This window comes from Sminthopsis crassicaudata, chromosome 3 (assembly GCF_048593235.1).
Source record: "Sminthopsis crassicaudata isolate SCR6 chromosome 3, ASM4859323v1, whole genome shotgun sequence".
Classification (NCBI taxonomy): domain Eukaryota; kingdom Metazoa; phylum Chordata; class Mammalia; order Dasyuromorphia; family Dasyuridae; genus Sminthopsis; species Sminthopsis crassicaudata.
The window spans coordinates 631482722-631496223 of NC_133619.1; the positions used below are offsets into that span (position 1 = coordinate 631482722).

Below are 13502 nucleotides of genomic sequence, written 5' to 3' on the forward strand. Positions count from 1 at the left end.
TGCCCAGAATGGAGAAGTTGACTTATCTAAAATCACATAGGTGTCTGAGATGGGATCTGAATTCAGGTCCTTGGTTTCCTAGAGCCAAAGTGCCTTCTTTCAGCAGAGACTAAATTCAAATCCTTTTCTGATTCTAACCCGCTGTTATGACCCTGGAGAAATTGTCTCTCCAAGTCTTAGATAGCTTGTTGGGACTTACTCCTTAATTTGTAGGCATTTTAAAGCTATCACAGAATCTAATCTTTTAGTAACCTGTGACATAATCAGGTGCTTTTTGAACCCAGATTCCCCCTTGACCCTCCTAGGTTATTTCCCTGAAAGCAGGAGCAATTTTTTCTTTGCTTTGCATCTTAGGGATTAACGGGGCACCTGGAACACAGTAGGCACTTAATAAACACTTGTTCACTGAATGACTGTAAATTTAGTATACCACCAATGAGCCGAAACAAAGTAGAGAAGAAATCGCCCCGATTCTTTCCATTCTTTTTTTTTTACATTTTATTTTATACCTTGTCACATAAGCTTTTGCATGCTTCACCTACGAAATGTAAGAACTGTGTGTCTGTGGTAAGCTGGTTCATCATTAGAAGCATCTTCTCTGGACCACAGATGTCCCAAACTCTCTGTAATCCATGGCAGTGACCCACATCTGCTTGAAACTGCTCAGTGACGTTACAATGGAGGCTCCAATCCACGTGGAGAACCACCGATCTGGGGGAGCTGTTATCTTGATAGGAACACTCTTTGGGGCTTGCTGCTCTGTTTCTTTCATCAATCGGTCATCCAGTCCAGGGAAGAGGGAAGAACCACCAGAGAGCAGAATATCCCCAAAAAGAGACTTCTGAATGTCAGCATCACATTTCAGGATACTGTTAGAAACCATTTTGGAAAGCCCCGGGAGATGTATACCGAGTTGTTCGGGGGTGAAGAGGATCTCGGGTCCTTGGAACAACTGGTCTCCGAAACGGATGACTTTGCCGTCAGGGAGTTTGTAATCTCTGGTGACTTCCTCGGGTCTCCTGCTCAGCTCTTTCTCTGGATCTAAGGCCACGTAGCAAAGTTTTTCCTTGATGTCATCCACCAATCCTTTGTCCAGCGCACAAGGGAAGGACCGCCCGCTGTTCACCAACAGTCTCATGAGATGCTCCGTGATATCCTTCCCTGCCACATAGAGTTTGGACACCGCGTGAGGAAGGGAGTACCCCTCAAACACAGGCACGGTGCAGGTGACGCTGTTGCCGCTGTCCACCACTAGCCCCGTGACGCAGGCCGAAGCGTAGAGCGCCAGCACCGCTTGGTCAGAGAGGTAGAAAGCTGGCACTTTGAAGCTCTCGAACATCATCTCCGCCGTCTTCTCCCGGTTGTTCCTGGGGTTCAGGGAGGGCTCCGTCATGAGCACCGGTCTCTCAGAAGGTTTAATCCCAAGTTCCCAGTCAAAGAGATGCCTCCAGAGCTTCTCCATGTCCTCCCAAGACGTGATGATCCCTCGCTCAATAGGATACTGCAAAAATAAGGACTCCGACTTGTATAAAGCCTCTTCCCCCACGTAATACAGCTTCTGATTCTGCTCCGAGCCCCCCATTTTGAACTTAGGATGCCCGATGACCGTGGTGATGACGTGCCGAGGACCTATCTCTCCTGACACGCCAGCCTTACACAGTCCTGACCCATTGTCAAAGATGACGGCGGGAGTCTCTAAGACGTGTGGGTTAAACATGCTTGGCTCATTCTCTGCTCCCTTGCCAAAATAAAAATGGTCTCTTCTTTCCCTCCCTACACTGCTTTATGACAACTGACAAGCTCTTGGAATGTTGGTGGACCCAAGGTTCTGGGGTCCCTGCCGTGCTAGCACTGAGATGGGTTAGCCAGTCCAGAGAGCTCTGGAGGGGCACTCATCTTTGATAGGTCGATCGAGTTTTCCTTTAGCCACTTTGGGGCCTGAACCTTTTCAAGGCTGATTCTTCCCCTATGTAACAATCAAGGCTAGGCAACCATTTCCCTGGGAGACTCTCCTCTCCCCACCCCCCACCCCAGCCCAATTGTCAGAGAGGAGTCGGATTCAGACCAGTGATAATCAGCAGAGCGGCTCTCCCACTTTGGTATGAAAGTATCTCAGAGAACACCACTGAGATGAGGAAAACGTGGGCAGGTCCTCGAAATAAACCGATCCACGGGTCCGCCAGGAGGTTTGTGTAAAAGTCCCAGTCTTCAAGAACCCTACTGTCATGTCATGATATCCATAGACATGAAAAGATAAGTCATAATAAAAGGCAAGTATATCAGAAACCACATTTTTGCATGTGGGAAGGAACCTCAGAGGCCATGCTAGTCTGACCCATATGCTAAAGGAATTCCTCCTATAACATACTCATTCAGTGGCGTCCCATCTCTGCTGGAAGACTTCTATGTGAGGAGCACTCTGGGAGGAGTTAGGACTCAGCTCCTACATCCATTCTGAGGACCTGAACTGCCCATCGTTTTGCTAAAGGATTCTGGGAAACACAAAATAATCGGTCTGATGATGTAAGTTCAAGCCCCGACTTTGACACTTCCTGGCTGTGTGGCTACGGGGGGATCTATCGACATCTCTGAGTCCCAGACAACTATATTGTTTTGGGCGTTCAGTCATTTTTCAGTTTTGTGACAGCATGTGGGGTTTTTCTGGTTCGAGAGGCTGGAGCGGTTTTGCCGTTTCCTTCTCCGGCTCATTTCACGGGTGGGAAAGGCGAGGCGAACAGGGTGAAGTGACTTGCCCAGGGTCACACAACTAGGAAGTGTCTGAGGGTCAGGTCTGAACTCTGGAAGAAGAGCCCCTGGGGGCTTCCCCCCAAACAAGCCAGAGTGTCATTGCGGCTCTCCCCGCTCTACTGATGCGTAACGTGGACATTGGAGAGGTTCCCTCTAACTTGGCTAGGGTCACACAAAACTCAGAAACGGCCAGAGTCTGGATTTGGATCCACAGTTCCCGACTCCGGGGCGTCCCACCCTCCCCACTTAAATCTACTTAAATCCTAAGGAGGCCTGAATGAAAGGCATTGGGTTCTGGTTGGTTTCAAATCTTTATTTTTCTTTAAACTTTGTCCAGCTACCTCAAACACCAACAGCGGTGGGCGGCATGCAGGGTAGTTCACTGGTCCACAGCTTCCTGAGACAAACCCCTCTGATGTCCTGAGACTCCACTTGCGTGTGTGTAGGGGGGGTGGGAGTGGGGAGGAGTCCCTCGCTCTTCTCAGAAACACTTCCGGTGAACCATGGTCGGGCCAAACTCTTTGTAATCCGATGTCGTGATCCACATGTGTTTGAACGATGTGAGGGAGGTGAGGATGGAAGCTCCGATCCACACGCAGTACTTCCGTTCCGGTGGGGCGATGATCCTGACCGAGATGCCCCCGGGAGCCTGGAGCTGGATCTCTTTCAGAATCCGCTCGTCCAGCCCGTGGAAGAGCGTGGAACCTCCGGAGAGTAAGATATTACTATAAAGGTTTTTCCGAACGTCAATGTCACATTTTCGAATACTGTTAAAGAGCATCTTGTGGACCCCGGGGGCTTCGACGCCGATGTTTGCTGGCATAAACAGGGTTTCGGGGGCTCGGAAGAGCTGGTTGCCGATCTTGATAATGTTTCCATCTGGTAACTTATACTCTTTGAGGATTTCTTCTGACTTAATTTTCATGGCTTGGATGGGGTCGAAGGTCACATAGCACAGCCTCTCTTTAATGTCTTTCACTATCTCTCTCTCGGCAGTGCTCACAAAGGAATGTCCACTTTCCAACAGAAGTCTCATGAGATACTCGGTGATGTCCCGACCCGCGACGTCGAGGCGGGAGACTGCATGGGGCAAGCAGTAGCCCTCATAGATGGGCACAGTGTGGGTAACCCCGTCTCCACTGTCCATGACTATTCCTGTGGTCCGGGCCGAGGCGTAGAGGGCCAGCGTGGCTTGGACGGCCACGTACATGGCGGGCACCTTAAAGCTTTCGAACATAATCTCTGTCATCTTTTCTCTGTTCTGCAGAGGGTTGAGCGGAGCCTCCGTGAGCAGGACCGGGTGCTCATTGGCCTGGACTCTCAGCTCGCACTCGTAGACGTGCCTCCAGATATGTTCCATGTCATCCCAGGAAGTCACGATGCCATGGTCGATGGGATAGTTCAGGGACAGCACCCCTCGCTTGGACTGCGCCTCTTCTCCGACGTAGTACTCCTTCTGTCCAGCTCCCAACATGGTGGCCTTGGCTTTGGAGCGGCCCACGATGGCGGTGATGACCGAGCGGGGGACGTTGTCCCCAGCGATACCTGCTTTGCACAGTCCAGAGCCATTGTCAAATATCACGGCGGGGACTTCTAGGACTTTGGGGTCAAGCATGGTCAGGGAGGCTTTGCTCCCAGGTGAGATGGCTTTGGGTGAAAATTAACTGGCTGGAAGGTTAGAAGGCGTGAAGTTCTAGACTGCTTACATCACACAGGGCCAGTCTTTTCAAAGGAACTTAGTTGGAGTCTGCTACATTGTCGCCCCAAGCCCAGACTGTTTCCTGAAGAACTTTTTCCTTCTGGTTTCTCCCATTTCTGTCCTCCAGGACTCAACAATGGGTGATGAAGTAACAAAGCTTTGGATGACAAGGAGCAAAGACATGGACATGGTCAGACTGGATCTCTCTGCTTTGGTGAGTGAGTGTGTATATGTGTGTGTGTGTGTGTGTGTGTGTGTGTGTATGTGAGAGAGACACACACACACAGAGAAAGACAAAGAGACAGAAGGAAAATGGGAGAGAAAAAAGGAGAAAGAGAGAGGGACAGAGAGGGATGGCGAGAGTAAGGGATGGAGGGAGGGAGGGATGGGAGGAAAAAGGGAGGGAGGGATGGAAGGAGGGAGGAAAGAAGGGATGCAGGGAGGGAGGAAAGAAGGGATGGAGGGAGGGAGGAAAGAAGGGAGGGAGGGAGGGAGGAAAGAAGGGAGGGAGGGAAGTATGGAAGGAGGGAGGGCAGAGAGAGAGAGTAGAGTGAGTGAGTGAGTGGCAGAGGCAAAGACACAAAAAATAGACAGAGAGGGTAGAAGGGAGAGAGAGAGGGAGAAAGAGAGAGGGACAGAGAGGGAGGGAGGGAGAGAGTGAGAGAGAGAGTGTGTGTGTGTGCATATGTGTGTGTGCATGTGTGTGACATAGACAGAGACACAGAGAAAGAGAAAGAGACAGAGTCAGAGAGAGAAGAGGGAGAGAGAGGAAAAAAGGGAGAGAGAGAAGAGGAAGAAATAGAGGGACAGAGAGGGAGGAGAAAGAGGAGAGAGAGTTTTCTGTCCCTACCATGGTTGCTTTAGTATTTGCAGGAGTTTTAACTTTTTATTTAGATACTTTCTTTCCCTCCTTCCTTCCTCCTTTTCTTCTTTCCTTCCCTCCATCCTTGATTCCATCCTTCCTTCACTCCCCTCTCTCTCTCTTCCCTCCCTCCTTTCCTTCCTTCTTTCTTTCCTTCTTTCCTTCCTTCCTTCCTTCCTTCCTTCCTTCCTTCCTTCCTTCCTTCCTTCCTTCCTTCCTTCCTTCCTTCCTTCCTTCCTTCTTTTTTCCTTCCTTCCTTCTTTCCTTCCTTCCTTCCTTCCTTCTTTCCTTCCTTCCTTCCTTCCTTCCTTCCTTCCTTCCTTCTTTTTTCCTTCCTTCCTTCTTTTTTCCTTCCTTCCTCCCTCCCTTCCTTCCTCCCTCCCTTCCTTCCTTCCTTCCTCCTTTCTTTTCTTTCTTTCTTTTCTTTCTTTTCTTTCTTTCTTTCTTTCTTTCTTTCTTTCTTTCTTTCTTTCTTTCTTTCTTTCTTTCTTTCTTTCTTCTTGTTTTTCCCTTTTTATTCCTCTTTATTCTTTCTCTCCTTTCTTATTTTATTTTTCTCTTTTTCTATTTTTAAAAATTTCTTTCTCTCACTCTTTTTCCATTTATCAAACATAAGCTCCTTCAGGACAGGGTTTGTTTCATTTTTGTCTTTATATCTCAATTCTTTTCCTCCCCCTTCTCCTTACCTTCCCCCCTTCTTCTTCTCCTTCTGTTCCTCCTCTTCCTTCATCTGATCTGTTTCTCTTACCCCCTCAAATGATTATCCATTCATCCGTCCCTCCATCCATCTGACCATATTCCAGTATTGAAATATACTGACTACGATCTGACATCAGGATAAATCTGTATTCAAATCCTAGCTCAGATATATTAGTGTTGTGGCTGTAGCAAGTTTCTGCCTCAGTTTCCCTCATCAGCAAATGAGAATCTTGAATTGGTGGACTTTAGGATGGCACATGCATAATCAAACATTAAAACCGGCGAGAGGGAAATTGGAGGGACTAGGAACACTAGAATCCCACATAGTTTTAGAGCTAGAAGGATCTCAGCTTAGTTACCTAGTCTGAGCCCCAGATGAAACTCTCTACTACAATAACAATGTAGCCCAAGCTGCAAATTGGAGAGAGAGTGTCAACTTGCACTGGCTGTAGGAGTTTCTTCACCTCTCCAAACTGATGAAAATCCCAGGTCAAAGCCCTTATTTCTATTATTCTTTTATGAACGAATGAATTTGAGCCTGTTTTCATCTGCATATTTCTCCTTGGGATGGATACTTTGCTCAGTTTCTGCTGGAGCCTAATAATCATTCTTCCTATTGGTCCTACTTCAAGCTCTCTTCCATAGTTAAACACAGGTTAGCATTAAACACGGAAATCCTTTTTTTTTTTTTTTTTAGTAATTCCTCTAATCCTCTTAATATTTATATATATGTGTGTGTGTATATAGATATATATGTTTCTGGGAGTGGCTCGCATATTTCCCTGCATAATTTGGTATTAATGTCAACAGGTGTCCTAATCATTCAACTGGGATGTTATATTCATCGCAACAGAAATGCTATTTAGTTCAGCAGGCCTTGCTTGGAGCTCACAGAGCAGTATTCATCTTGCATGTTATGTTTGTTATTAAAACAAGGACATTTTCCCTCTCTCGGCTCCAATTATAAAACAGTAGTTCGCCTGAGCCTGAGCCTGCCCCCCTGCGCTGGTCCTTGCTCATAAATTGCTTGAATAACTTTATAGACCAACTCCCTCCAACCCCATCCTTCTCCTTCCTAGTGTAATCCTTATTATAGTGATTATTTTGAATAGTAATCATTTTCGTATTATAAAGAAAAGTTCCCTGTTATGGCTGTAATTGTAAGAAAGCCGGGGCAGCCCACCATCTTGCTCCTGGGTTCCTATCTTGCCATGTGTTCTGCAGACTCTTGTCTCTGCCCATCATCCTCTTGGGTACGAGATTCAGGGTCAACATCTCTAGGGATTGGTCAGTGTTGGAGCGGTTTAGGAGTTTACAGGGTGGAATGAGGCTCTCTGCTGAAGGCACATGGCTCCTGCCTGAACTTTGGAAGGAGGAGGAGGAGGGTTAGAGTTCCATCTTGCCCTTCCTGCCCCCCACCAAGCCCCAGTCACCAGAGTTGAGGGAGTTTGCCAATTAGGGCCCGGGGAGACAGGCTCATTAGCAAGGGGCTTGCACATCTGGCAACCAGACCTTGCCACAGGTTGAGCCTGAGGAAGGACAAGAGCCAAGGGGAACAGGGGCTAACCCTGTTGGACAAGGGGCTGCACCTGGGGCAGGAAAAAAAGGGAGTCGGTGATTTCCTAGCTTTGCTTTTTAGGGGGGAAGCATGGGGTGAGGGGCTGTGGGGTTTGGGGGAAGCCAATGGCTTCTCATTGAGATCTTGATAGCAAATTTCACTGGATAGGAAACGAATCCGCCTCAATGATTCCCTTTTGCTAACCTGGTCCTTTCCAGTGGACAGAGGGCGGATGGAGTGAAACTTCCTATATCTAGGAACTCTATGTTTCGTACAACCCTTCCTTATTCCCTCCCCACCCTAGTTACTAGTGTCTCATCCCCATGTCTTAAAATTTCTTCGTGCATGTCTTCATTTATTCAATATACACAATTTCCTTTTTTAAATTTATTTTTAATACACATTGTTTTATGAATCATGTTGGGAGAGAAAAATCAGAGCAAAAAACCATGGGGGGAATAAAAAACAAAAAAAGAAGTGAACATAGCACGTGTTGATTTATATTCAGGATCCTTAGTTCTTTTTCTGAATGCAGACTTTGCTTCTTCCCTAATAAAATATAAGCCTTTTATTGTAGGCAGGTGCTAGACTTTTTTTTTTTAATCTTTTTTTGGAACTTTGTATCCTCACAGTCTAGCCCAATGCCTAACGCATAGTAGGTGCTTGATGAATATTGAAAAAATGAATGTACTTGAAGCTGCTCGATTCTCTTGCACTTACTATCTATGCGATTCTAGAGCAGGGGTTCTCAAACTACGGCCCGTGGGCCAGATGCGGCCCGCTGAGGATATTTATGCGGCCCACCGGGTTATGGCAAATGGGCTGAGGGGCAGAGACAGAGGGTGAGCTTTTGTTTTTACTCTAGTCCGGCCTTCCCACAGTCTGAGGGACAGGGAACTGGCCCCTTATTTAAAAAGTTTAAGGACCACTGATCTAGATAACCCCTATTTACTTTCTTAAACATCAGTTTTTCTCATCTGTAAAACAGAACTTTTTCCCTGCCCTCAACCATCCCGATAGGGTTTTATAAGACTCAAATGAGATTTTGTTGCTGTTGAGTTACATGTTCCTTTTGGAGATTTTCTTGGCAAAGATACTGGAGAGATTGGTCATTTTCTTCTCCAGCTAATTTACAGGTGAGGAACTGAGGCCCATGGGGATTGATGTGACAGGATTACACAGCTAGTAAGTAGTTGAAGCTGGATTTGAGCTCAGGAAGATGAGTCTTCTTGACTTCTGGCCCAGAATTCTATCCACTGTGCTGCCTACCATATGAAATAAAGAACATGATATATATATATATATATATACATAGATAGATAGATAGATAGATAGATAGATAGATAGATAATGAGGCATAAAAATTATCTCATTTTTGTAGAATTAAGTTAAAATGGTCTAAGGGCAAGTTACTATCCTATTATTATTTTATTATTTTATATCTATTATGCTACAGATTTTTACTCAGATTTTCTTTTGGTAATTTAATAATAAGTCAGATCATTACAGAGGTAGATAGCTAAATGTCACAGTGGGTAGAACTTGGAGTGAAGAAGGCCTGAGTTCAAATGTGGCTTCAGATAATTCAAATAAACAAAAGACCATACTAGAAAGTTAAACTCTTAAAATATACTTGAGAATTCAACAATATGTTTTACCAGAACTATGAGAATAGCTATTTAGTATAATGACTAGAATACTAGGGACCTCAGGCATTTACTAGCTATGTGACTCTGAGTAAATCATTTAATTGCTCCCTGCCTCAGTTTCCCCCAAATATAAAATGAGAATATTATAGCTCTCGCCTCCCTGGGTTGCTGTGAGGATCAAATGGGATACTAGTTGTTACGTGCATAGTATAGTTTCCTCCTTCCTTCCTTTCCCACCCTCTTCATTAGATTCACTGAAAGTTTCCTTAGCACAGCTCCAGTAGTAGATAGGACAATAGAGATGGTTTTAAAATCTACTGAGATTCAGAATGGAGAGAGTGTCTACTTGAAGTCAGGAACCTCAGGCACTTACGAGTTGTGTGTCTCTGGGCAAGTCACTTAACCCTGTTTACCTCAGTTTCCTTATCTGTAAAATGAGTTGGAGAAATGAGAAAGAAAATGGCAAAACTACTCTAGTATCTTTGCCAAGAAAATCTCAAATGAGGGTCATAAAGACTCCTACGTAACAAAAAACAAGAAAAAATTCTAAGTTTTGAAAGCTTTTTGTTCCAAATCATAGTCTTGAGATGAGTTTTTGACATGACAACCCCCATTTAAATATTCTTAAAATTTTTAGGTTCAGTGTCATGTCTGGGGCATTGTGGGCAATAGTGCTGTCTGCAATGAGGCTATAATAGTAGTAATAAAAGCAGTGTAAGTAGCAATAGTAATAATAGTTAGCATTTCTATTATACTTTAAGGTTTAAAACGTTTTTGTAAAGCTAATGTTATCTCACTTCATCTGCTCAACAACCTTGGGAAATGGGTGCTATTATTATCATCTCCATTTTTACAGATAAGGAAACTGAGGCAGGCAGAAGTAAGGTGACTTGCTGAGGCTCACAAAATCAGAAAGTGCCTGAGATCTCCTTTGAACCCAGGTTTTCCTGACTCTAGACAAGGAACACTACCCACGGTTTCAGCTAGCTGCCTCAAATTCTTAGTAAAATAGATTTGCGGAATTCTCAAGTCTATTTTGATGCTTGAATTTGCAATATAGAAATCTGTCTTTTCTTGGTTTATAAAGGATAGTGTCCTCCTTGTGTATAATTCTAATACAAGTTCTAATTATATTAGTTAAATCAAAAATATTAATTTTTCAAAATAATTTAAAGTAATATATTTTCTTTTTATATAGCCTACATTTCCTCCTGTATTCCTCTCTTCCTCTCGGGAGTTAACAAGCATTTATTAGGTACATGCTAGTCACTATGATAAGTCCTAAGGGGATTTAAAGATATACATACACATGTATATATAAATGTTTATACACATATAAATACATATATATGTCTGTGTGTGTGTGTGTGTGTGTGTGTGTGTGTGTGTGTGTGTGTGTGTGTGTGTAGAATAATGCTCTGTCTCAAGTTGGGAACAAATAATCCATGTGACTAATTTGAGGTGGATTTTCTAAATTTTTTACAACTTCTTTTTCTTCTGGGTTCATTCAATTCTGCTTTGCCCATAGAGCACAGTGCCTTCTCTGATGAAAGCACGCCATGGGCCAGTGTTTCTTATGTCCCATAATCAATTCCAAAGTTCTTAAAGAGAGATCTTGAGAGAGTCCTTAAATTGCTTTTTCTGACCACCACATGAGTGCTTGCCCTGTGTGAGTTTGCCATGAAAGGGTCTTTTTGGCAAGTGTACATTTGCCACTTAAATAAGGTGCCCATCCCTACAGAGCTGGGCTCTCTGCCAGCTGGAGGAGAAAGGATCTCGGGGTCGGCATCTCATCCTGCCAGGTGAGCTTCAGAATCCTCCTAAGACAATTCAGTTGGAAGCCATTTAGTTTGCTTCAGTTTGATTATCAGTCTAACACTTCTCCTCTCCCACACTTTTCTTCAGAACCTCCCTCACACTGAGCTAGCTCTGGCACTTTGAACCTCATTATCAATGTGTACATCCCTGGAAAGTATACTTCCAAGGTAAGTAAACTTATCCACAACTTCTCAATTTGCTGTAACCCGATGGTTCCCCACAGGGATGGTGTTGTGTTGGCTGGTGGAGCACCTGTGTTTTTCTGGTGTTAATTGTTAGACCAAAAGTAACACAAGAAGCCAAGAAATCCACATTTTATTGCATCTTAGTTCCAGAGGCTTCATCGAGTAAAAAATCATCTGCAAAAAAATAAAAAAAATCATAGAAAAATTAGTTTGGGTCTCAAGTATTTTCAGGTTAAAGAATGTACCACCAGTGTGGTGGCTGACCTTGAGGCTGTTAGTCCTCCCTGAAGGTGCTGACAACATGACTGAAAACATCATGCTTAAAAGAATGGGAGCGAGCCCACAGCCCTATCTCACTCCATCGGTGACTGGGAGAGCGTGAGAGCATTGTCCATTGTCCAGAACCCAGGCGAGCGTTCAATGCCGATGAACTTTTCCAGGCAACCAAGTTTTGACATAATTTCCCATAAACTCTCCTGTTTAATGTGTTATTTAATGGACTGCTTATGCATGACTTACTTGGGGTATATTCTTAGTAGTGAAACCTCTGCGTCAAAGAGGATGGCCATTTTAGTCACTTTGCATAATTTCCAATTGCTTTCCAAAATGGTTGGACTGATTCAATGCTCCCCCCAAATATATCATTGTGTCTATAGCCAATATTGACTATTTCCATCTCTTGTCATTTTTGCCAATTGGTTGGGTGTGACGTGAAACCTGAGTTCTTTTGAGGCTCATTTTCCCAATCGTTAGTGACTTAGAATATTTTTTCATATGACTGTTAATAATAGTTGGCTATTTTTCTTCTTTCAGAGCAGTTTGTGTTCTTTGGTCACTTACTTATTATGGAATGGCTGGTGGATATAGAAATATATAATATCCACATAATATATACATAAATTTATATGTATAGACACACACACATATATAGTAAGCCTTTATCTGGCAAATTTAACAAAATTTTTTTTTCATTTGTTGCTTTTAAAAAGCAGCCAGGAACTTCTTTGTAAATATCGTGTTGAGATCTGGATGTGTCATTTATCTCTTTTTCTTCTCACTATTTTTTTTTGAAATTCTAGATCTTTTGTCATTCTGGATAAATTTTGTATTTTTTGAGTTTACTAAAGCATCCCCGTGAAAGTTTGGGGAATAAGTATTTGCTTTCTGTCTTAGAGATTTCAGAAGCAGAATTTAAACCCTGTTCTTTCCTGACTACAAGTATTATCATGTCAGACATAAGTATGGTTCCTTTCTTCTTTCCCTCCCTCTTTCTTTCCTTCCTTCCTTTTTTCCTCCTTCTCCTCTTTTTCTTTTTTCTTTTCTTCCTTCTATCTTTCTTCTTTTTCCCTAGTCCATCACATTGTCTCTTCATCTTTTTGAACTTCAATTTACTTTTATTTAATTTAATTATTAAATTATTTAATTTAATCTTTAAAATATGAATGACAATGGTTTAGGAAGCAAAGTGCTTTCTTTTACCCAACTCAAATCTCTCTAGCAAAAGGAACAAAGCTAAGGGACTTTGGCCAAATTTCTATGCCCTTGTCCTGTTTCTTGGTCATTCCATCTGAGTTGGAACATGGTTTAGATTGGTAAAATATTTATGGAAGGGCATGGGATGATAGGAGGGTCCCAGAAGGTTTCAGGAGCTTTCCCTGGTTTTCACTTTTCTAACGTGAAGTAGAAAGGAAAGGCAGTTAAGACAACAGTGCTGGACTTGGCAGCTGGATTCAAACTCTGTCTCAGATACATACTAGTTTTGTGAGCCTGGGCAAGATATTTAACTTTTACTCCCCTTTGTTTCTCTCTTGAAATATAGGGATAGCAATAGCATCTTCTTCCTATCATCTATGTAAGGCTCAAGTGATTTTATATACATATATATATATATATATATTTGCATGTGTCTATATGTATATATACATAAATCTATATGTACATGTGTATGTATATAATGTATACATGTATGTGTGTAAAATATATACATATATATGAGAGAGAGAGACAGAGAGAGAGACAGAGAGAGAGAGAGAGACAGAGAGAGAGACAAAGAGAGAGACAGAGAGAGAGACAGAGAGAGACAGAGAGAGAGACAGAGAGAGACAGAGAGACAGAGAGAGACAGAGAGACAGAGAGAGATAGAGAGACAGAGAGACAGAGAGAGATAGAGAGAGAGAGAGAGTGTGTTGAGGACTTTTTTGGGAGGTAGGAGAAGACTAAATATTATATGGATTGGTCTAGGTGGCAGCTGAAAATCCCTTCCAGCTCTCAAATTCTGTGATTT

The 13502-nt window shown here is 43.4% G+C and overlaps 2 protein-coding genes across 2 annotated transcripts; both read right to left on the reverse strand.

Moving 5' to 3' along the window:
* Positions 1-471: 471 nt before the first annotated feature.
* On the reverse strand, positions 472-1924 carry ACTRT2 (actin related protein T2). The gene has a single exon (XM_074306484.1). It carries the CDS (start codon positions 1715-1717, stop codon positions 584-586), a length of 1134 nt encoding a protein of 377 aa, XP_074162585.1. The 5' UTR covers positions 1718-1924; the 3' UTR covers positions 472-583.
* A 1116-nt stretch (positions 1925-3040) lies between these two features.
* LOC141564234 (actin-like) lies at positions 3041-4667 on the reverse strand. Its single transcript, XM_074306485.1, has one exon. The coding sequence runs from the start codon at positions 4361-4363 to the stop codon at positions 3230-3232; it is 1134 nt and encodes a 377-aa protein (XP_074162586.1). The 5' UTR covers positions 4364-4667; the 3' UTR covers positions 3041-3229.
* Positions 4668-13502: the final 8835 nt, after the last annotated feature.